Source organism: Manacus vitellinus, unplaced genomic scaffold, assembly GCF_001715985.3.
Source record: "Manacus vitellinus isolate BGI_N305 unplaced genomic scaffold, ASM171598v3 scaffold_5_pilon, whole genome shotgun sequence".
Classification (NCBI taxonomy): Eukaryota; Metazoa; Chordata; class Aves; order Passeriformes; family Pipridae; genus Manacus; species Manacus vitellinus.
In genome coordinates this window covers 3,230,839-3,251,926 of record NW_021940682.1, presented here as the reverse complement: position 1 = coordinate 3,251,926, position 21,088 = coordinate 3,230,839, and the positions used below count along the sequence as shown (strand labels likewise).

The following is a 21,088-nucleotide window of genomic DNA, read 5'->3' as shown; positions in this document are numbered from 1 at the left end:
GCATTCATTCCTCCCGCAGACAGAGCACAAGGTATGGATCTGGCAGGGAGGCAGAGGCCAACTCCCAACAGCTGCTGCAATCACCACTCTGACACTTCTGTAATCACTTCTGCTACAATGGATTCACATTCACTTTAGCAGCCACCCATATTCTCTAGTTAGTGGAGGGAAAGGGGAAAAAAAGGAACACCGTTGTCATTGTCCCAAAATAACTGCTGGAAGATGATGAATGGTCCAGGACTATTATTCTCTGTTGCTAATATCTCAGCAGAAGGTATTACTGACTTGATTCATATCAGAATGTGGAATTATATTCGACTAATGTTCTCAGAGGAATTAAAAAAAAAAAAGGGCTGGCATTTTGTATAAAATCTTTTCAACAACAGATTATGAATATTTATAGAGGGAGCAAACTATTTTTAAATGCTTTCTCCTGTGCCAGAAGAGCTTTCCCACATTAGTCAAATACAACATTTTAATGCCTAGAACTGCAGACACATAAACTAGCCAGGTTGCATTTACTCCGTTTTTTTTTTTTTAATTTATTTTTAATTATTATGATTTCATGAGAGGAGTGAGCAAAACTTCATCAATGTTTCTGCACAAATCCCATAAGCCGTGCAAGAGAACTGCAGCACTGTGTCAAAACAGCTTAGTAAATATTAAGACTTAAAATTAAGCTACATTGCTTGTGAAAGTTCGGGGCAGGCAATGCACATTCTCTGCCTTTTGAGCACAAAATAAAATGGAAATGTGCACTACAGGCTCTCAGAAAACAAAAAATTACTGGAGTTTACAGATTATGAAAAGTTTCAATGTTTATCATTTTGCTAGCAGCATTTTTTAGTATTGAAAACTGAATTTGTTAGGAGAAAAACTAAGTGCACTCTTTTGCAGTTACTGCTGGTTTATAACACCGTTCAATACACTGCTTAAAAATTATGCCCTAGACTGCAGCTGCAAATTTAATTTTCCAAGCATCAACCAATGCAGTGGTTCTCTTCAGGTATTTGACACACTACTCCACCAGTGACTCTATGGTTAATTTTATATTTTTAAAGACAGAAGTGAGTTTAAAAATGCCTGATGAAAAATCTTCAGAATTTCAGAAAAAATGTGAAAATAAACCCACATAAACCCCCCTAAACTTCACAGTGTTTTATTTACTGCTCTTGGCTCTGACAGTTAAAGCCTACAGTGGAACTAGATAAGGTCCCAAATGAGGAACTAGGAAACAGTGAATCTCTTCCTGAAGATATTTTTCTTTTTTTTTTCCGCCCAATGAATACTCTGGACAGGTTAGGGAATGAACAAAAGCAAAGCCCACATGGATTTACTCAACTAGAAATCTCAAAAGTAACCCAAAGGGTTAGTACCCATCCCAGTAACAGAGTAACTTGAATTTCTCAAGAAATCACTGACCCTGAATGCTGCTAAGCTTTGCTGCCTGTCTTCATCTTTGGCCTTGACTGGCACTCCAGTACCTCCATTTCCAGTATTCTGCTATCAAACTTAGCTATTTTAACTTTTTTTTCTACATTTTTCACACCCTCCTTCATAACTGATGCTGTGGTGCTTATCAGGCAAACTCCTTTCCTTTTGTGGCAATCAGGCCAGAAATGCATCATGCATGAGATGTTAATTTAAATCAAAGACCTAACAGTCTCCTTTACCTTGCAGCTTAAACTCTCATCACACAATCATCAGGGGTGGAAGGGACCTCTGAAGATCAACTTCCTTGCCAAGGCAGGGTCACCTGGAGCAGGTGACACAGGAACACGACTAAGTGGGTTTGGAATGGCCCCACAGAGGGAGACTCCACACCCTCCCTGGGCAGCCTGTGCCAGGGCTCTGCCACCCTCAGTGTAAAGCTGTTCTTCCTCACATTGAGGTGGAACTTCTTGTGGTTTAGTTTATGGCCATTGCTCCTTGTCCTGTTGCTGGGTACCACTGAAAAGGGCCTGGCACCATCCTCTGGCACGATCATCTGGCACTTGCCTCGGAGATATTTATGTGCATTGCTGAGATCTCCTGTCAGCCTTCTCCTGACTAAAGAGGCCCAGCTCCTGCAGTCCATCCTCATTAGAGAGATGCTCCAGACCTCTCATCACCTTTGTGGCCTCTGCTGGACCCTTTCCAGCAGCTCCATTTCCCTCTTGCACTGAGGAGCCCAGGCCTTCACACAGCACTCCAGATGTGCCTCACTAGGGCTGAGTGGAGGGGCAGGATCACCTCCCTCGACCTGCTGGCCATGCTCTTCCCACTGCACCCCTGGATCCCTTTGGTTCTCCTGGTTGCAAGGGTACACTTATGAACCTCTTTACTTCGATTTCTTTGTACTTTCCCCTTAAGCATATCTATTTCCAAGTACTTCTATTCACTGAAAACAAAACTATAGTCATACACAAGTAGTTTTTATTTCCCACTCCAGACTGAGTGTCTGGTCCTCACCTCGCAGCCCGCTCAGTGTCACTTGCAAACACCTGGTGTGATAACAGCACCAGAAATGCAGGGAAGCCACTCGCACCTAATTGTTTCCAGACCACTGACGCCCACAGGGAGGCACACGGGAAGACTCGAGCTAAGTGATACTTTTGTTTACCACTCGGTTTTCATTCATTTATTTATAAGGACCGGACAAGGAGCAATGGGTACAAACTGAAAGCGGGGAAATTCAGGCTGGATATGAGGATGGAATTCTTTATTGTGAGGGTGATGAGGCACTGGCACAGGTCGCCCAGAGAAGCTGTGGCTGCCCCATCCCTGGAAGTGTTTAAAGCCAGCCTGGATGGAGTTTTGAGCAACCTGGTTTAGCGGAGGTGTCCGTGCCCATGGCAGGGGGGTGGAATGAGGTGATCTTTAAAGTCCTTTCCAACCCAAACCTCCTGTGATTCGCACAGCGTTCGCAGCCCGATAAACGCCGACAACGCTGGTGACAGAGCCCTGCCGAGGGGAGGGCCCGGCCCTTCCCTGCATCCCCACATCCCATTCCACCCGCCGCCTTCCCTGCCAGATCCCGGCACGGCCGCGGCTCCAACAGGCGCGGGGGTGCGGCCGGGCGAGCCCCCGCCGGCACGGCTCATTCCCACCCGCCGTCCTGTCCGGCGGTGCCCGTGGGCAGCGGGATCCGCCCGGAGCCGCCGCCGCGCACAAGGGGCCCGCCGGGCCCTGCGAAGGCCCGCCCAAGCCCCGCCGCCCGCAACCCGGCCGGGCACCGCCGGCAAAGCTTACTCTGCGTGGTCGGACAGGGAGATCATGGTGCGGCGGGAGCGGAGAGCGGCACCGGGATCGCGGGGATCCGGATCGGCGGGAGCGGGCACGTCTTCCGGAAACCGCACCCGCCGGGTGAGACGCGCCCGCCCATTGGGCAGGGCCGCCGCCAATCAACGGCCGTCTTGCATCGCCGCGCGGCCGCGGCGCCACGCGGTGATTGGCCGAAGGGGCGGTGGCGGCGAAGGGGCGGGGCCGGGGCGCTCAGGTGGGACGGGGATGGAGGACCGGGATAAGGGACTGGGATAGGGGAGCGTGTCCCGGCACTAACTCGTGGGCTGGGCGGCATCGGCCCGGGCTAGGGCTAAACCCGACGTGCCTGAGGAAGCGACAGCGAGATGCGGAGAGTCCTGCTCTGCCTGCAGGGCCCTGGCAGCCTCTGTCCCTTCCTCCGTCCTTCCCTCCATCCGTGCTGCTCCGCCCTGCGCCCGATGAGCGAGTGCTTCTCTGCTTTTCCCTGGTATCCTCCCTCCCTCTGTCCGTCCATCACTCCCTCCATCCATCCCGCTCCCCCCTGCCCCGCACCTGCCGTGCAGGTGCTTCCCTGCCTCCCCCGGCAGCCTCCCTCCCTCCGTCCCTGCCTTCATTCCTTCTCTGCCTTCCTTCCCTCCCTGCCTCCCTCCCTCTCTCCCACCCCGCCTAGCAGGTGCTCCCCTGCCCGGCCGTGCCGGCCCCGTGCCCGCGGCTGATGTTCGGGATGGAAAAGGCTGAGACGGCCCGTGTGTTTATTCAGGCATTGGAATGGGTTGCCCGGGGAGGTGGTGGAGTCGCCATCCCTGGATGTGGCACTGGGTGATGCGGTTTAGGGGTTACGGTGGTGGATGGTTGGACTGGATGGTCTTAAAGGTCTCTTCCAACCTTCCTGATTCCGTGATTCTGTCGATATCCCTATATCCACACCTCCCTGCTGTCGCTTTGGCTCTTTTGTGCCCTCCTCTTAATAGTTTCTTGTTTTTCTTTTAAGGTGACCTCCCAGATTTCCGTATGGGGGATTTTGTACCCGGCTGAACTCCCGCTAAGGTGATACATCCTGCTTGTGTAATTTCAGGGTTCTGGGCGTGATAACCCTCTGTTACCATCAATTCTCAGGGATGGGGCAGGAGGGGCTTGGTATGGAGGCTGGATGAAGGAGGAGTAACAAGGTTTCCAGTACTGGGAAGGTGTTTTCTGTCAGTGCAGAGTGGGAGGTGATGCTGGTGACTCACCTGTCTGCCTCAGGCTGTTGTGTGTCTGCTCAGAGGCCTCTTCCCTGCTCGTGGGCTCTTTAGAAATGGGATAAATTCACAGGAGCTGAACTGCTTTTATGGTGGGGTAAATCTGCCAGATGGGCAAGATACTCCCACTTGCCTTTCCTCCACTGTGGTTTGTAAGCTCTGAGTTCAACTTAAGTTTTATGAGCTCATGTTAAGTTTTCAGGGTGAGTCAGTTGGCACTTAGGGGTCTTTGTTGGCAGTGGTGGTACAGAATTCTAAGATATGCTGAGCTACTGCTTTTAGAGACAGGTGTTAAATTAAAGACTTGTGGAGCTTTAGCAGCACAAAGGGAAACTTCCATAGGAAATTTTCATTCCCTTCCCACTGCTTGGATAAGAAAATGGCTCATGTTTCCTGGGCTCTCAGCCCAGTGATATTTGTGGGGTTCTTGTTTACTGGGGGCAATAGCAGTAGTATAATGCATTTTACAGTGTGTCTGTGCCACTCCTACTGATTTTCTGGATGTCCCTGCTTGCTCTGTACTTTGGGGACACTAATGTGTCCATATATGTTTGTGCAAGTGACAGGTGGTATAAAGACAGAACTGTGTAGCTCAAATTTTGTGTGTGACCTGGACACTGCTGAGTTATACAATAGTCAACTTCATTCTGAAGTGGGAACTTTTAACTTACTTTTAATCATAACCTCTTCTGGCAAAGTCAGTGTTTTATTCACATGTTATCTTTAATCTATATTTTTTCCCTGTTTATAGGAGTACAGCAAAATATTTGTTATGGTAGAATCAGCTGATAGTGAGGGTCTGCTGAATTTGTTCCCTTTCACCTTCCCTTGGCTTCCATATATATAATAGTTCAGAATTCAATAACAGAGACAACATCAAATTTCTTAAGTTTGATATTGTTACCATGTGATATGACAAAGAATGTTGTTCAAAAAATGAGCCAATAAATAGAATTCTAAGTTAATTTCACTGATGATCTAATAAAAACTAATCCCCCTTCTCTGAATCAAACTACCTTTCTCCATCTTCCTAGCAGATTCTTTAGGTGTTATGGTGGCTGCTTCTTTAAGGGGATCAATATAATTTGTTCAGGCTTTTCTGTAAAATAGTATTTGAAGAGGCAAATAAAAAGATAGGTCAAAGGTATGTGAGTGAGTGGTCTGTGTATGACTCTCAGAAAATTTGGATACTTATCACTTGGATTCATTTGAAAGGCTGTCAAGCTGTTCCCTTGGGAATTGGTTGTGAGTTTGTCCCTTTTGCAGAAGGGAAAAAGCAGTTGTCATCTAATGGGGCTTGTTTATGTAAGGAGATTAAATGAACCAGTACTTAAACTGTTATATTAACACCGATGTTAATGAAGAATCTCTTGCAGTAAACTTGTTCTAAGTTTAGAAAGTTTGCTTACAAAATATAGTTTTAAATTTATTGATTTTATTTTCTTCTTAGTAGCAGCTGCTTGGTTAAATAAGGTCTCCCAAGGATAACATTGTTAATCTCCAAAGATGACAGCTGTTGCAGGTAATCCACACTTAGTACTCAATATGTTCATTTTGCTTTCTTTTAGCTGACAGACACTGTCTCCTGATGTTACTGCTTGTTATTTGTATGAACTTAATGTATGCAGAAAAGAGTTTGTGGGGTCTATCCTATTATACTTCAAATTTGAAGGAAAAATTTCTTTTACCGGCTAACTTTTATTTCCTAGATAAAAACTAAAACAAAATGCTCCATCCCTGGAAGTGTTCAAGGCCAGGTTAGATGAAGCTCTGAACAACCTGGTCTAGTGGGTGGTGTCCCTGCCCATGGCAGGGGGCTTGGAATGAGATGGTCTTTAAGGTACTTTCCAAACCAAAACATATTATGATGACAATCAAGCTTGTCAAGGAAGTTGCTTGGTTTTCAATATTCTGAAAACCTGCTTCATATTTTAAGATACTTTTTACTCCTGCTGAGGTAACAGTGGGCATTTAGGAAGACAAATGTCCCTATTTTGTGCCATTTGAAATGAGGATATCTTTTTCCATATCATACATTTTTGCTCCCACAAGCACATTATCATATCTGCTATGGTTGGATCAAAATCTCTTATTTTGGGGGTTGCTGGGGGAGGAAATAATTTCTTCTTATGGTTTTCCAACCTGGCTCTGAAATAGTGATACACACTTGGCATTCAGGGATGTGTGTTAACTATTCTTTTAAACCCTGAGGACTGGATTCTAGAATGCAATCTGTAATTCACACAGATGCATAATAGAATGTAAAGAGGCAAATTCACTTATGTAGCCCAAGATTTTAGGGAGTATTTACTCACTTTTTTCAGATGTGAGGGGTTGCTTGTCTTCAAAAAAGTGTTTTTTCTCCATGTCCAAACCTTGTCCCTATTTCCATCCCCAGAAGATTTTAACTGCTTCTCACATGTAAATGTTTTCTATTAACAATGTTCTCATCTTTTGCTCACCTTGGGATTGGCCTCATCCTCGTCTTCATTGGAACTCTTGCAGCTTTAATATCAGGCTGCAGTGTGCTTTCCACTGCTTGACACGCAGCTGCAGGAAAGAAAATAATTCCAGATGTTTCTCTGGAGAGGCACTGCTCTTGAGAAACTGGATTTTTATTTTTTTTTCTCTATTAGTCAACACAGGCAATGATAGTGTTGCATATCTCTCATACAGTGTATCAGAGATGACAGCTTACAGTGCACCTGTGTGTGTATGACCTCCTAATAGAAGAAATAAGTTTTTAAGCCTTGACAAGTATTTTTACATGGCATGTACACTGTTAGATGTTATCATCTTCTCAGTGCCCCTGTCAGGCTGTCTGTTTCTCCAGATGCTTTTTGCTTATGTTTAGTTTTGGATTGTTCTCAGCCAACAAATTAAATGCAATTTAAAACTGGGGATTAGCACGTTACTGAAATCTCTGCTGTGCCTTCACCTTGCTTTTCCTTGCAGTGCTAGAGGAGGTGCTGGTTTCTATTGAGAATGAGCTGCAAGCAGTGGAGATGCAGATACAGGAGCTTGTGGATAAACAGCAGGAACTCATTCAAAAGAAGATGAGAGTGAAGAATCTGATAAAACAATCCTCAGGAGACGTGGAGGCAGGTGGAAGTAAAGACACGGAAACCTCAGCCGAGGCATGGAACAAAAAAGGTTTGCAGAGTCAAATTCAAATATCTTAACAGAGAGGTAAACTAATTCAGTAGGGGAAAGTGCATTCATGGACAGTTTTGTTTGGATAATTATATTGTCCTATTTAATTTTCATCAGCTGGGTGACCTGCTATCCTACATGGGGTAACGTTTGTACTCATTGGACATTTCTAAATACTAATCTGAGTTCTGGGCAGAATTATTACAAGAATGGCTTGTCACAACTACTTCTATTCTTTCCTTGTTGCAAAGTCACAACTTGATTTGATTTGCTCTAAGAATCCCAGAGTAAATTTTTATTGCAATGCTTGTGTACTTAAATTATATTGCAGGGCTAAGAGTTGGACTCGATTCTTGTGGGTCCCTTCCAATTGAGAATATTCTGTGATTCTGTGGTATTGCAATACTTACATTCCCACTTTGTGCTCTAAAATAATTGCTCTGGATCGTCTCAAGATTTGAGAATAACAGTTTTGCACTCTGAGTTCTTTCCTGCTTGAGTGGGTAGGACATTGGTGGTGTTTGACATGGGTTATGCAGCTTCACTATCGTTCCAAATTAATGCAAATTAGATGGATGCTGACTGCCAAATTAATGTAGAATACATTAGTATGGTGGAGTCAGTGCAAGAGGCAAGTGCCCCATGGTGGTCTGAGGGCTGCTGTCCTTTTGGAAGTGCTGTCTTTTCAAGTTCAACATTAAATGACATCTTGGATAGTTGGTGGGTCTTGACCACATTATGCCTTGCCAAATTTGACTCAGATATTTTAATTATTTTTCCCCTCCTTTTTTACTTCAATTGCAATTTGGGAATGTCTGTATCTATTGTATGTATTTGCTTTTTTTGCCTTTTTTAAAAATGAAATTATTTTGTAGTTTAATCCATATTTATCTATATTTGAGACAACTGCTATGCATATGTAAGGATACTGATACTTTATAATTGCAAATTGATGCTATTGAACAAATTATTTGTTTTGGGTAGCTCTGTGCCTAATTCTCTCCTCTTGTGGTTTGAAAACCAACATCTTTGCAATCCCATGCTGAGTGCATGTTGAATAAGAGCAGTGGCTAAATTTAGTCCCAGTATAAAGCTCATGGAAGTCAGTGGGAAGCTTTTCTTGGGTATAGAGAGCCTGGGATCTTGGCTGTGCTCTTTGTAAACTTCTTTGTAATGTCCCAGAGTTTAATTCTTGTATTGCATGTGGTGTAACCTGGGGTTCCCACAGTTTTTCTGCATTTTAATTTTAATAGTATGAAAATAGTTCATACCATTGCATCTGAAATTTAAGTTTTTACAATATTATCTCTTTAATTAATGCAGTCTTTAGCTCTTTATTGAAAAAAATACATTGGAGTGATTATTTTGGGGAAGATTAAACTTTCCCCCCACCTTTTTAGTAAATGCTTATTATTGATGGAATATATGGGAAAAAAATGCATCCCTGTTTCATTATACTATTTGTAATTGCTGCATTTGTGTGAGGGAAGCATTTGGACAACTGTTGCAGGGCTCAGGGTCTGGTTTGATTTATTTCCAGGGTGGGCTTCTCATTTCCAGTTAATTTTGGACTAGTGAGTTAACATGGTCCTTAGGGCTTTGAAGTTCATCTGCTTGTGAGGTTTTTTGCATTAGTTCACATTTATGTGCAACGAGAGCTTTGATCTGGGGGTGGACTGTGTTTACATTTTATAGAGTTTCCAAAAGTCCACCCTAGAAACTGGTTTAAACGGACTCAGGCTGTGTATGGCTTTTTCTTTGCCATTATTGAATCTTTAAACACTTTCCCAGGACTTAAAATTGTGTTGCTTCCTGATTTAGTTATTGAATATGTAAATTACCCTTCCTTCTTATATTTCAACTTGCTTATGAAACATGTTTGTTGTTGTGGTTTTTTTTTTTCCTTTAACAGATTTTCCATGGTATGAGAAGATAAAAACTGCACTGCAGGGCAAATTTAAACTCCAGAAGTTTAGGTCACTGCAACTTGAAACAGTAAATGCTGCAATGGCAGGAAAGGATATATTTCTTGTCATGCCTACAGGTGGTGGCAAGAGCCTTTGCTACCAGTTACCAGCTGTCTGTTCTGATGGTATGTAAGGAAAAAAAAAGGACATACATAAAGAAGTGCATTTATTTTCTCTCTTTTATAGGTATGTGGAAAATGACCACTATGTTGGTGTCTGATATCACAGTATGGGGGGGGAAAAAAGAGCAACTGCATGAGATAGATTTGCTAGAAATATTTTCTTTACTCTCTTTATTTTCTCTGAAGGAGCAATAACTGCTTTAAATTATTTAAATCTAAATCATATCTCCAAGGCATATATTTTATCAAGATTCTACTCAATACATTTTATTATTAAACACTGAAAGAACTTTTAAAAAGTTTATCACTATTTTTTCTTTTTTTTCCTTTTTAATTCAGTACACAGACTGTAAAGTATTGAAGTATGGGTATCTATCATTTGTCTCTTCCACTCTGAAGCTTGAGCTTCAGATTATTTGGGATAATAATTTTTAAAAATAAGTATCCAGTTCTAGTTTTTAAGCTTTTTTTGGTGGTTTTGTTTGATTGGTTTGGTTTTGGTTGGTTTTTTTTTTTTACATAACCCATCCAATTGCATGGAACTTTATTTATTTACAAAGACCAAATTTACCATTACCTACCACTGCTTAGTTCTGTGGTAAATTTACCTCATGACTGAGATATCCAACTTGCTTTGGTTTGTATATTGATTTTTATACTTTGTTTGTTGCAGCCCAGTTCCTTGTGGTCTAGATCCTAAGAGGAGGTGTGTGTGATGGACATTTAATAAGAATTATCCCAGTGTGATCTGGCACTCACTTGTCAGCTATTTTGGAAGGGAATCTGCTGCTGTGTATGAAGCTTAAGCTTACATTTGGCAGTTTCTTGAGAGCAGGGCTGATGCATTAGTAAAAAGTATTAGAGGAGACATTTGTGGCATGTGAAGTGTTCAGTTGGCACAATGATTGATTGTTACAGGTTTCACACTCGTGATATGTCCTTTGATATCTCTTATGGAAGATCAGCTCATGGTTTTGGAACAGCTTGGTATTTCTGCAGCTTTATTAAATGCCTCAAGCAGCAAGGTATGTTTAACTGCCAAGTCTTGGTGGTTTTTGTGCTGTATGTGCTGGTGTCTCACCTCTGTGTTGCTTGTGAATATTGAATGGATGACACAGATTTACCAGCTAATGCTGTTCTGTCAACAGTATCTTGCCAGCAAGGTGCTGTGATATGGGTAACATGAGTGAGCATCTTGTGTTCTTGTTTTAATGACATCAACAAACATGGAAACCAACAGCTTCCATGGAATAAATAGATTTCTTGGGGCTGTTTAGAGGATGTGAAGTACCTTTGGCTGGTGTGTGTTGTAAATTTTTACTCGGTTTCTAGGCTTGGACTAGGTGATTTTTGTCAACTAGTAACATGATGAGCCCTGCAGGCTTTGACATAACTATTTATCTCTCTTTAGGATGGAAAGCTGTTCGATCCAGAGGCCAAAAAGCAACTTATTTCCCAGTCTGTTATTAGTCAATTGCTTTTTAAAGTGAAATATATTTTCCTGACTAGCAGGAGGCTGGGATCATTAACTTTGCACGTGACACTGGATTTGATAAGTCAGTGGCTTGATGCAATGTGCAAACTTGAAGCCTGCTTTGAGGCAAAGCACTTTGAAAATTCAGTAATAAAGACCACGGTTGTGTGCAAGAAATTATTTTACACTTGTAGTACCACTGGCATATTTGGTACATTATCATGGCAGGGGGGTTGGAACCAGGTGATCTTTCAGGTCCCTTCCAACCCAGGCCACTCTATGATTCTGTGATGATCATGCTTCTACTGTATGATCAGATTTTGGCAGAGAATTATCCCAACTGCCAACTGTTACAGTTTACTGGGAAAATACTGATACCACACGATGAAGCAAAGACAAATATTCAATACTCTACCTTTTCAAAGTTCCACCAGAGATTTTCCAAGTATTAAAATGAACATTTTATATATAACAATCTTCTCCAGAGGCTTACAATAGTGGTAAATACCGTGTAACAGTTTGTCAGTCTCTGTTAATTACCCCTTCTGAATTGCTAATCACCTCATAAGAGCCTTAGCACTAAGCAACTTGAGTGTGCTGTCCCAGTTTGTTCCCCGCTGATGTCTCCTTTTGTTTTGAACAGGAGCACGTGAAGTGGGTCCACAGCGAAATGCTAAACAGGAATTCACAACTGAAGCTCATTTATGTGACCCCAGAGAAGATTGCAAAGAGCAAGATGTTCATGTCCAAGCTGGAGAAGGCTTACCAGGCCGGGTGTCTGGCTCGTGTTGCTGTGGATGAGGTCCATTGCTGTAGTCAGTGGGGCCATGACTTCAGACCTGGTATGCTCCTCAGAAACCCAGTCTGCAGGGTTATTCAGGCATCAACAAATAATTGGGCCTGAAATAAAGCTGCTTTCTTCATGTGTTGAGTAAATTCTTAGTGTATCACTAGGACCTCTGTTGGCTCAAGGAATTTAATTCAGAAATGACTGTATCCTTGCCCAGGAGCTAAGTGCGTGCAAATAGGGATGATTTCAACTTAGATTTTTCTGTCAGTGTTCTGAAAAACTCCTTATTCATTTCACTTTAATTGGAGCTTCATAAAATCAACGTTTTTGGCTGCTGTCTCTAATATGGACAGTACAGTTATCTTTAATCTACTGCTACATGAAAAAGTATCATTCTGTACACTGTTCCCTGGCACTTTAGGTGACAGAGGTAGAGCACTTTGTAAATTCATGAGATATATTTTAACCACCTCTAAAGCAATTGGAAACAAATGCCCTTGACTTGCAGGGGAAGAAAGTGTGCTTCAGTCTCTTCCCTGTCTTGGCAGCTTTAGAATATTGTTACTGGTTACTGTTTCTTTGCCTTTGAAAGAAAACCTGATTTGGAGCAATATGAACTGTAAAATCAACTTTTGCAGTTTTGTTAAACATTGTTGTCAGAGCCAAGAGCCATGACAGTTAAACAGGCAATGTGGCATTTGGATATGCACCTCTGGCTGCATTTCTGTTTTAAGGCAGCAAGTGATTGTCAGTATTGAGCCTTTAAAATCTTTCCTTATTACAGTCTGGTCTATGTATCCAAATTCCACATTGCTTATTTATTAGCAAAGCTGTGTTTACTCAAAAGCTGTATGTAAAAACAGATTGGCAAAATAACCCAAATGCTGGTTAATGTGATGCCACTCACATTTTCCTGACTTGAAGAACTTCTATTTCCAGATATCTTGCCTTCTGAATTGTCTGATAATTGCAGCCTTCCAGTACCTGAAGGGAGCCTACAAGATAGATGGAGAGAGACTATTTACAAGAAAATGTAGTGACAGAACAAGGAGAAATAGCTTCAAACTGACAGAGAGTGGGTTTAGATTAGATATTAGGAGAAAATTCTTTCCTGTGAGGGTAATGAGGCACTGGAACAGGTTGCCCAGAGAAGCTGTGGCTGCCCCATCCCTGGAAGTGTTTAAGTCCAGGTTGGATGGGGCTCTGAGCAACCTGGTCTAGTGGAAGGTGCCTTGCCCATGGCAGGGGGGTTGGAACTAGATACTTTTTCATGTTCCTTCCAACCTAAACCATTCTGTGATTCTGTAAAATTGAATTAGAAGACTTCTACTTTGGTAACTGCAGTATTATCCCACTGGATACTATCTACATAAATACATTTTTTAAAGTTTGGATTTGTGGAGAAAAATCTCTTTATTTCCACATTGTTTGGTTTTTTTCTGCTTAGACTACAAGTCTCTTGGTATATTGAAAAGACAGTTTCCCAATACTCCCTTGATTGGACTGACAGCAACAGCTACAAATCATGTTCTAAAGGATGCTCAGAAAATTTTGCATGTTCAGAAGTGCATTACCTTTACTGCCTCGTTCAACCGGCCCAACCTGTACTATGAGGTAGGTCTTTGTTCAGCTGCATTGCTGTCGTGTTGCCTCCTGTAAGGTACAGCTGATGAGTTTTAGAGCAGATTTTTTTAGACTAGATTTTAGTAATCAACAGCTTTTTAGTGATTGATGGTGTTATTTGATTGCTTCATGTTGCTGAACCCACTGTCCTCTGCCGAGGGACTTGGGCTGCTCTGTCTGTGTGAGCAAGACTTAGCAGACAGCAGTGTGTAAAGGAGAGAGGCAGGCAGCAGGCTCAAACTGCTGCAACCTGCTGGAAAATATGTCCTCTGATGGCCAAAATTATTGTGTCATGCTGCATTTTCAATTTGGCCACAGGTTATTTTATTTTTCTTGATTATGAGGAAAACTTATGGGTTTGTTTTTCTATGGACTTTTGAGTTGTAGTCTGACTGTACACAAAAAGAATTTTTGTTAAATGGCAGAATAGTTTTGTTTGTCATACTGTAAGAAATAGAATAACAGGATTGTTTGACACACTGTGTGCTCACTTGAACTCTGACATATGTGTATTTTACTTCTGAGGTTCGGCATAAGCCTTCAAATAATGAAGATTTCATTGAGGACATAGTTAAAACCATTAATGGAAGATACAAAGGACTGTCAGGTAAAAAAATGTCAAAAAAAGTGCACATATTATTTTTCATAATCTTGAATGTTACAGATGTTGGGATGTTTTCAACTGATACTGAAAAGTGTAAAGAAATAAATTCTACCTTCACATTACATTAAAGATCCAGCATTAGAATAAATGAAATTTCATAAGATCCATACCTTGAACAGTTTCTCTCCTCATTTATTAGTGTTTAAATCTCTTTACTGCCTACTTGTATCTTCTGAAGTATTGAAATAGAATGTTGATGTATATAGAACAATGTTCACATAGATAGGAATAACAGGAATTTTTAAGATCATAAAAACAGTTGTACATGTGTCATTGAATATCTGTGTCAGGAGACTTAGTATCTTTGATGCTTCTTTTTCATATTTGATTATAAGATTCATCTATTATTTAGTGCCCCCAATGGGTGTTATAGGTTGATTCGTGTTGAAAGCAGAACTGTGTAAGTTGGACTTGGTGTAACCAGTGAATTATGTATTGCAAATTAAGAGGAGGGACATCTTGCAAAGGCAACAGAACCCAGTTTTCCAGAGCAGCAGTCTGTCCCTGTCTCTGCTGTGAGCTCTGTGGATGTGATGAGCAGCTTCCAAGGAGCTGTGCCAAGATGATCACAAGATGATCATGGCCTTGTGTGTAATCCCTGACTTAGCCCAGACTGACTAATGACAAAAAGCAGATTTATCTGAAACCTCAGGTGAGATGCCATAGATGTCATAAGGAACAGCACCTCTTTACATAAGCTTTCATAAGCATTGTCCTCCATTAACATTAATAGAACACTCCCATGATTATGTGGACTGACAGCCATATTTCTTCTTTAGCCTACAAGTCCAAGCTGATAATTGAGGTTTCCTTCATGGATACAAATACTGCAGACTGAATAGACACAAAGACTGTATAATTCTTTTTATGCATTATTTTTAAGTTAATAAAACTTTCACAATTGTTTTTAAGTATTGGGGATTGTTTGGCTTTTTCAAGGCATTACAATGATGGATCTTTCACTTTTGTGCAGGAATTGTTTACTGTTTTTCTCAGAAGGATTCTGAGCAGGTTACTGTGAGTTTGCAGAAACTGGGAATCAAGGCAGGGACTTACCATGCAAACATGGATGCTAAATATAAAACCAAAGTTCATAAAGGATGGGCAGCAAATCAAATCCAGGTTAAGTAGATACTTTTCTTGGACTTATGTCTCATTCAAACAAATTGTATTTTGGTACCCTGATGGTTTCTTAATCTCTTTTTTTCAGGTTGTAGTGGCAACTGTTGCTTTTGGCATGGGAATTGATAAACCTGATGTGAGGTTTGTAATTCATCATTCTATGAGCAAATCCATGGAGAACTACTACCAAGAGAGTGGACGTGCAGGTGGGAAATGGCTTTTGCAAGGCCACCATTTACATCTGTTAAACTAGTAAAATTGTACTTCAATTTTTCAGCCATTTGTGCAAAGTCTCTTGTCTCTGAGACAGGTTTCAAAGTGTATAATGACACTCTGCCTCTGTAAAGAGGCTTAAAAGCAAATATAAACTGCATTCATGATCTCAGGCCTCTGTTGCAGTATAACAAGGAGTAAGTGGGTACCCAGCCCTTCACTCAGCATTTTTTAATTACTTGATTTTTATGACATTTGTGGCTTACCAGAATGGATATATGATTTTTTTAGTTATTTTCCTCTGTATAGCAACTGGCATGTGTGATTTGCTCCAATTGTCTCTAGATGATGTATAATCATTGTATGAATTTCAGTGGCCACAAGAATACAAGTAGGATGGGGAGTATGGAGCAGGGAACTTTAAGGATTGATCAGTGTATAGCAGAATAAATAGCTGTTATGGCTAAAAAAATGTTTAGTGGTGGTCTGGTTTTTTGATCTTATGCATCATTACTTTTTCAAAATCAGAGTTGAATCTACATGGGAAAAAGCTTTTCAGGGACCTTGAGGGGCAATTGGTTGAGATTTTAATTTTGTGTTCATTTTAATGCATTGCAGGTAGAGATGACCAAAAAGCTGACTGCATTTTGTATTATGGTTTTGGAGATATATTCAGGATCAGCTCAATGGTAGTGATGGAAAATGTCGGGCAAGAGAAGCTCTATGATATGGTATCTTACTGCCAAAATATGAACAAGTAAGTTACTGTAGTGGCTGGGTTGCTTAGCCTTTAAATAGTCTATTTTTGTTGGGTTCTTTAGAGGGCATTTGAAAAAAAAAAAAAAAACCACAAAAAAACCCAAAAAACAAAAAACAACAAAACAACCCAAAGCAAAACCAAAGCCCAACCCATCACCAAACAAAACCACTCACAAGAACAAACTTGCCAGCTTCAGGATAAAATTTTGGAAGAAGTGAAATACCTGTCAGCGAACACTGTTTGGATTTCAAATCCCATCCAGAGGAAAAATTCGAATGCTTTGGTTTTTACTCTAATGTACCAGTGTTTAATGGCCATATAGGAATCCACATGTGCCTAATGCTTTATCTACTGCACTGGGAGTACTTGGGAATACTTCATGGAAAACACTTGTATCCATGTTGTGGACTTTGTTAGCCTCAGTCTAAGAATGAGCTCATATTCTTAGGATTTTTCATTCTATTGAAATTGCAGATTATGCTTTTCTGCTTTGACCAAACTGTTCCTACATCGCTGTCAGCTCATTATTCCTGTTGGCATAACTGACAGGGAATACTGTGTTGCAATATTTGTTTTCTTATTTTTTCCTGAGATAATTCTTCATGCCAGTCTTCAGATATGAGCTGTCCCAAGGGCCCCTCTTGTTGCCATTTTCATGGTTTATAACCCTCGGGTTCCATAGTCCCTGTCTGCTCTCCCAGGTGTCGCCGGGTGCTCATAGCCCATCACTTTGATGAGGTGTGGGATTCTGCAAACTGCAACAGAATGTGTGATAACTGCTGCAGAGAGAACGGTGAGTAAAGGACAGAGAACGTGGGAAAAGATGGCTTAAGGAAATATATCTAGTTCAGAAAAACTATAAGCAAATTTTGTGAACTCTGCTTGTAATACCCCCTGTTTTCGAGGCACAAATTTCGTTATGCATTTCAGCTTTTGGTGCTGCTGAGTTCAGGGTGTTTAGCAGGATACTTCCTGGTTTGGTTTTCTGCCAAAGACTTTGGTATCCTTCAGTCTCCACTGTTCCCCTGTTCCCAAAAGGTAAGCTGGGGCAAAGGGAACGTTGGCTTACCTGTTTAAAAAAGATTCTGGTAGGAGTCAGGTTTTGTTTTAGGGTTTGGGTGTAAAAGGTTTATTTGAGGAGGAGCCCCTTGCTTTCTGCATGCCAAACTGTTCATATTTAGGCTCTGAGAAGGTACAGTTTGCACATCCTCTCACTACTTCCCTGGTAAAATCCCTGAGGATTTCAGTGCCACGTGCTCATGAATTGTACCTGTGTCAGGACTGTGCATGACAGGTGTGCAGAACAGCTGAGCACACTAACTCAGGGCTTTGATCTGTGTTAGCCCTAACAGCACAATGTCTGTCCAGCATGTGCTCTTCCTTTGGAAAAAAGCTGGGATCATAAGAGTGAAGGCACAGAGGGAGGTTGGAAGATAAGCTGAAACAAGACCAGCTGCATGATAAGAGGATGGTTTCAGTAGAACGTGGTTCTGGGACATCAGTTCTTTTGCTGTTTTGGCCATAAACATCCTGAGGTTGTTGGGGGGTCATTCTTGCTTTAATTGTCATTTTTGGTACTTGTCAGAAAGCTGAAAGTCACAAAAGATGCACAAAACATCTGTTGCTGCATTTATAAAGTGAGCACTGTGGTTTAGACATAGGAAAGCCCCGAAGAAGCTAGAAACTCTGAAAGTAGTGCTGAGAGAAAATTGGTCTTGGGCATCTCTAACTGGACACACAAAACCACCTTATAATTCTTTAAGGACCAGGTGTATATTTGTAATATGAGGAGATGGTATTTTGCACATATTGTATACCTGTTGCAAAAAGGATTTGGATAATATAGTGATCAACACTTGAAAAAACTTAGGAACAACTCTGTATTCAAAGCTATTCTCATAACTAGACTTAATTTCCATCTACATGTTTTGGGATGTAAAGTAGACAAAAATTTAACTTTTTTTTTCTTTATACAGTTAATTATATAATCAAACTGTTTTGCAAAATCATGCAAGTGACAATGTCTTGTTATCTTCTATTTAGAAATGGGGTTTATTTGACATTTATACTGGGATCAGAGGTTGGGAAGAGTACGGAACTGGCTTGTCCCCAAGGCTTACAGGAGCCATGTGGTGAAATATAGTTGAGATATATCCTGTTTACTGCTGGTTCACCCCCAGGGCCTTTTGATACACAAGCAAGGTCTGAGGAAACCTTGCAGCAGTACTCGTTTTTCAGTCCTTAATTCTTAGTATTGGAGGAGGCAGTTGGGGTAATTCTGTGCCATAATCTGATCATGCACAAGAAGGGTGATCATTATGCTTAGAATAATTATTGGTGAAGCTTATTTTTATAATGTAATTAACACCTTTTTTTCTGTCTCATTTTGTCCATAAGTGTCTTGAGAGAATAAATGTCTCGCTTATATTCTTCACTCCCTCTGTGCTCTCTGATCTTATCATAATAAACACTGTGGGTGAGGAAAAGGGATCCAGCTGTAACATAGCAGCCACCTTGCAAATTCTGTGCTTCCTAAATGCTTCTTTGAAATAATCTGTGTGGTTTGTAACATTAAATACAAGTAGAAGAAATGTTTGCCAGATGGGAGTTTCAATAATGAAGTAGAAAGACAGATGTGAGTACAAATATATCCTAATGGTCAGAGGGGAAAGTTACAGCTTTATTTGTTAAGTTACAGTTTTAAAACAAAAAAAACCCAAACCAAACCATTGCTACTATGCAGCAGATATGTATTTATCTCTAAATATATAAAAGTATATACATGTATATATGGATACTATCTAAATAACCATAAATAACTTGCTATTTAAATATTCTTTCACTTTTATCTGCAGCATGTGAGAAGATGGATGTAACAGGATACTGCAGGGATCTAATCAAGATACTTGAGCAAGCTGAAAGCATGAGTGAGAAACTCACCCCACTGAAACTAATTGATGCATGGTCTGGGAAAGGTGTGTCCAAGTTCAGGGTGGCTGAAGTTACTCCACCAAAGCACCCTCGAGAGGAACTGGAGAGAATTATTGCCCATCTACTGCTGCAGCAGTATCTGAGGTAAGATGATTAGTTTTGTTTTGTTTGTTTTGAATTTTTTAAACATCTAGTAGTCATTTTTCTTTATTCTTTTGTTACTTCTGTATAGCATTAATGGATACATTCCACAGTCTTGTTTTTAGCCTTTGTTTCAGGTGCACTTAATGTATTTCTAAAACTCCACACATATTACTATGTTTCCACTTTAAAAGTTGGAGGAACATTTGCAGTGCTGCATCTTGGGCAATTTTAAAAAGCTGTGGATAAGGAAAGCAAAAGGGGTTGTCCACATAAAGTTTTAAGTCGGGACAGGCTGGCAAATGTGGAAAGTGGTACCCAGAAATGTTAAGAAAGCATAGTGAAAATAACAGTCCTGCTTTTGTAAGTTGGCTGTCAGTGTTTTGTCTGCTCTACAAGTTCCAAGAATATGTAAAAATCAAATATTTAATCCTTTTATTTTTGTCTTAATTCTTTTTTGCATCTGTTTGTACAGCTGACTTTTTTTATACTATTAAGAGAGTGACAAGATGACTTACTACATCTTTTTCCTCATTTTCCTCCATGTCTTCCAAGAGGTGTCTGAGTGTGTGTGTAAAGGTCCACAAACTGAATTATGTTAAATATTGACCAGACTGGCTCGAAGTTAACTGACTGTCCACTTGAATAAATAAAGCAGAACCAAGCTGGTATTTGGAACATTCAACAGAAGGGTTCATGTGTCCCTTTTGTCATGGAAAGGGTTGTCAAGATTGAACAGGATGCCCAGGGAAGCAGTGGAGTCACCATTGCTGGAAGCATTCCCAGTATGTGTGGATGTGGCACTTGAGGACGTGGTTTAGTGGTGGTGCTGGGCTGATGGTTGGACTTGATGATCTTAGAGGTCTTTTCCAACCTTTTAATGATGCTGTGATTTTTCCCCCTGCATGGTCAAGCCTGTCTTTGTCTCCAGCCTTCCCTTGTAACACTGATTTAATTCATGCAGGGAAGACTTCAGCTTCACGGCATTTGCTACAATATCCTACCTGAAGGTGGGACCCAAAGCCCATCTGCTGAGAAACGAGACCCATGTCATCACTATAGAGGGGATAACAAACAGGAAGAGTGTTCACAAGGTATTTATATCTCTACTGATTTGCTATATGGATATCAGCTCCATTATAGCTTATTTGAATAGTTTGGTATCTGCTCAAAGTATTTTTGTAGAATGCAATCAAACAGGATTTAAAACAGACCTCATACTTATTTTCTCTGTCGTGCAGGAACATGGAAAAAGAAGGAAAACAATGTTAGAATTCTAACAGAATTGTTTATAACTTACAGGTCAAACCATCTCAACCTTCAAATTCGAAAGGAAGCAGGGAAAATGCTCAGACTGTTTCAAAGGCTGTCCAGGATTCAGTGGGGAAGAAGTTACAGGAGCATAAGCGGCCTGGCTGTGGGTCTAACTTAAAAGCAAAGAAGCCAAAGCTTGAGGCAGGTGGAGTTGACCAACCAGTGGTTATTGACTGAGTTTCACAGACTACATTTAGGATCTAATCAAGTTTACTTCTCCATGGACAATGCAGTAAGTTCAGTTTGTGCTTTAGTAATTTCTTTTGCATTTTTTTTTAAATAAAAACCAAACAGGGAAACAAGTTATCTAAAAAAAGTCCAGCACTGAAG

General features: G+C 41.0%; 1 protein-coding gene across 1 annotated transcript; it reads left to right on the top strand.

Annotated features, from left to right (window-relative positions):
* Window positions 1-3,471: 3,471 nt before the first annotated feature.
* RECQL (RecQ like helicase) lies at window positions 3,472-21,082 on the top strand. Its single transcript, XM_018080606.3, has 16 exons — window positions 3,472-3,730; window positions 4,235-4,290; window positions 5,938-6,006; window positions 7,440-7,637; window positions 9,550-9,729; window positions 10,645-10,751; window positions 11,844-12,042; window positions 13,438-13,604; window positions 14,139-14,220; window positions 15,251-15,399; window positions 15,488-15,605; window positions 16,231-16,369; window positions 17,074-17,165; window positions 19,228-19,447; window positions 20,409-20,538; window positions 20,747-21,082. Exons 3-16 carry the CDS (start codon window positions 5,991-5,993, stop codon window positions 20,933-20,935), a joined length of 1,986 nt encoding a protein of 661 aa, XP_017936095.2. The 5' UTR covers window positions 3,472-3,730; window positions 4,235-4,290; window positions 5,938-5,990; the 3' UTR covers window positions 20,936-21,082.
* Window positions 21,083-21,088: the final 6 nt, after the last annotated feature.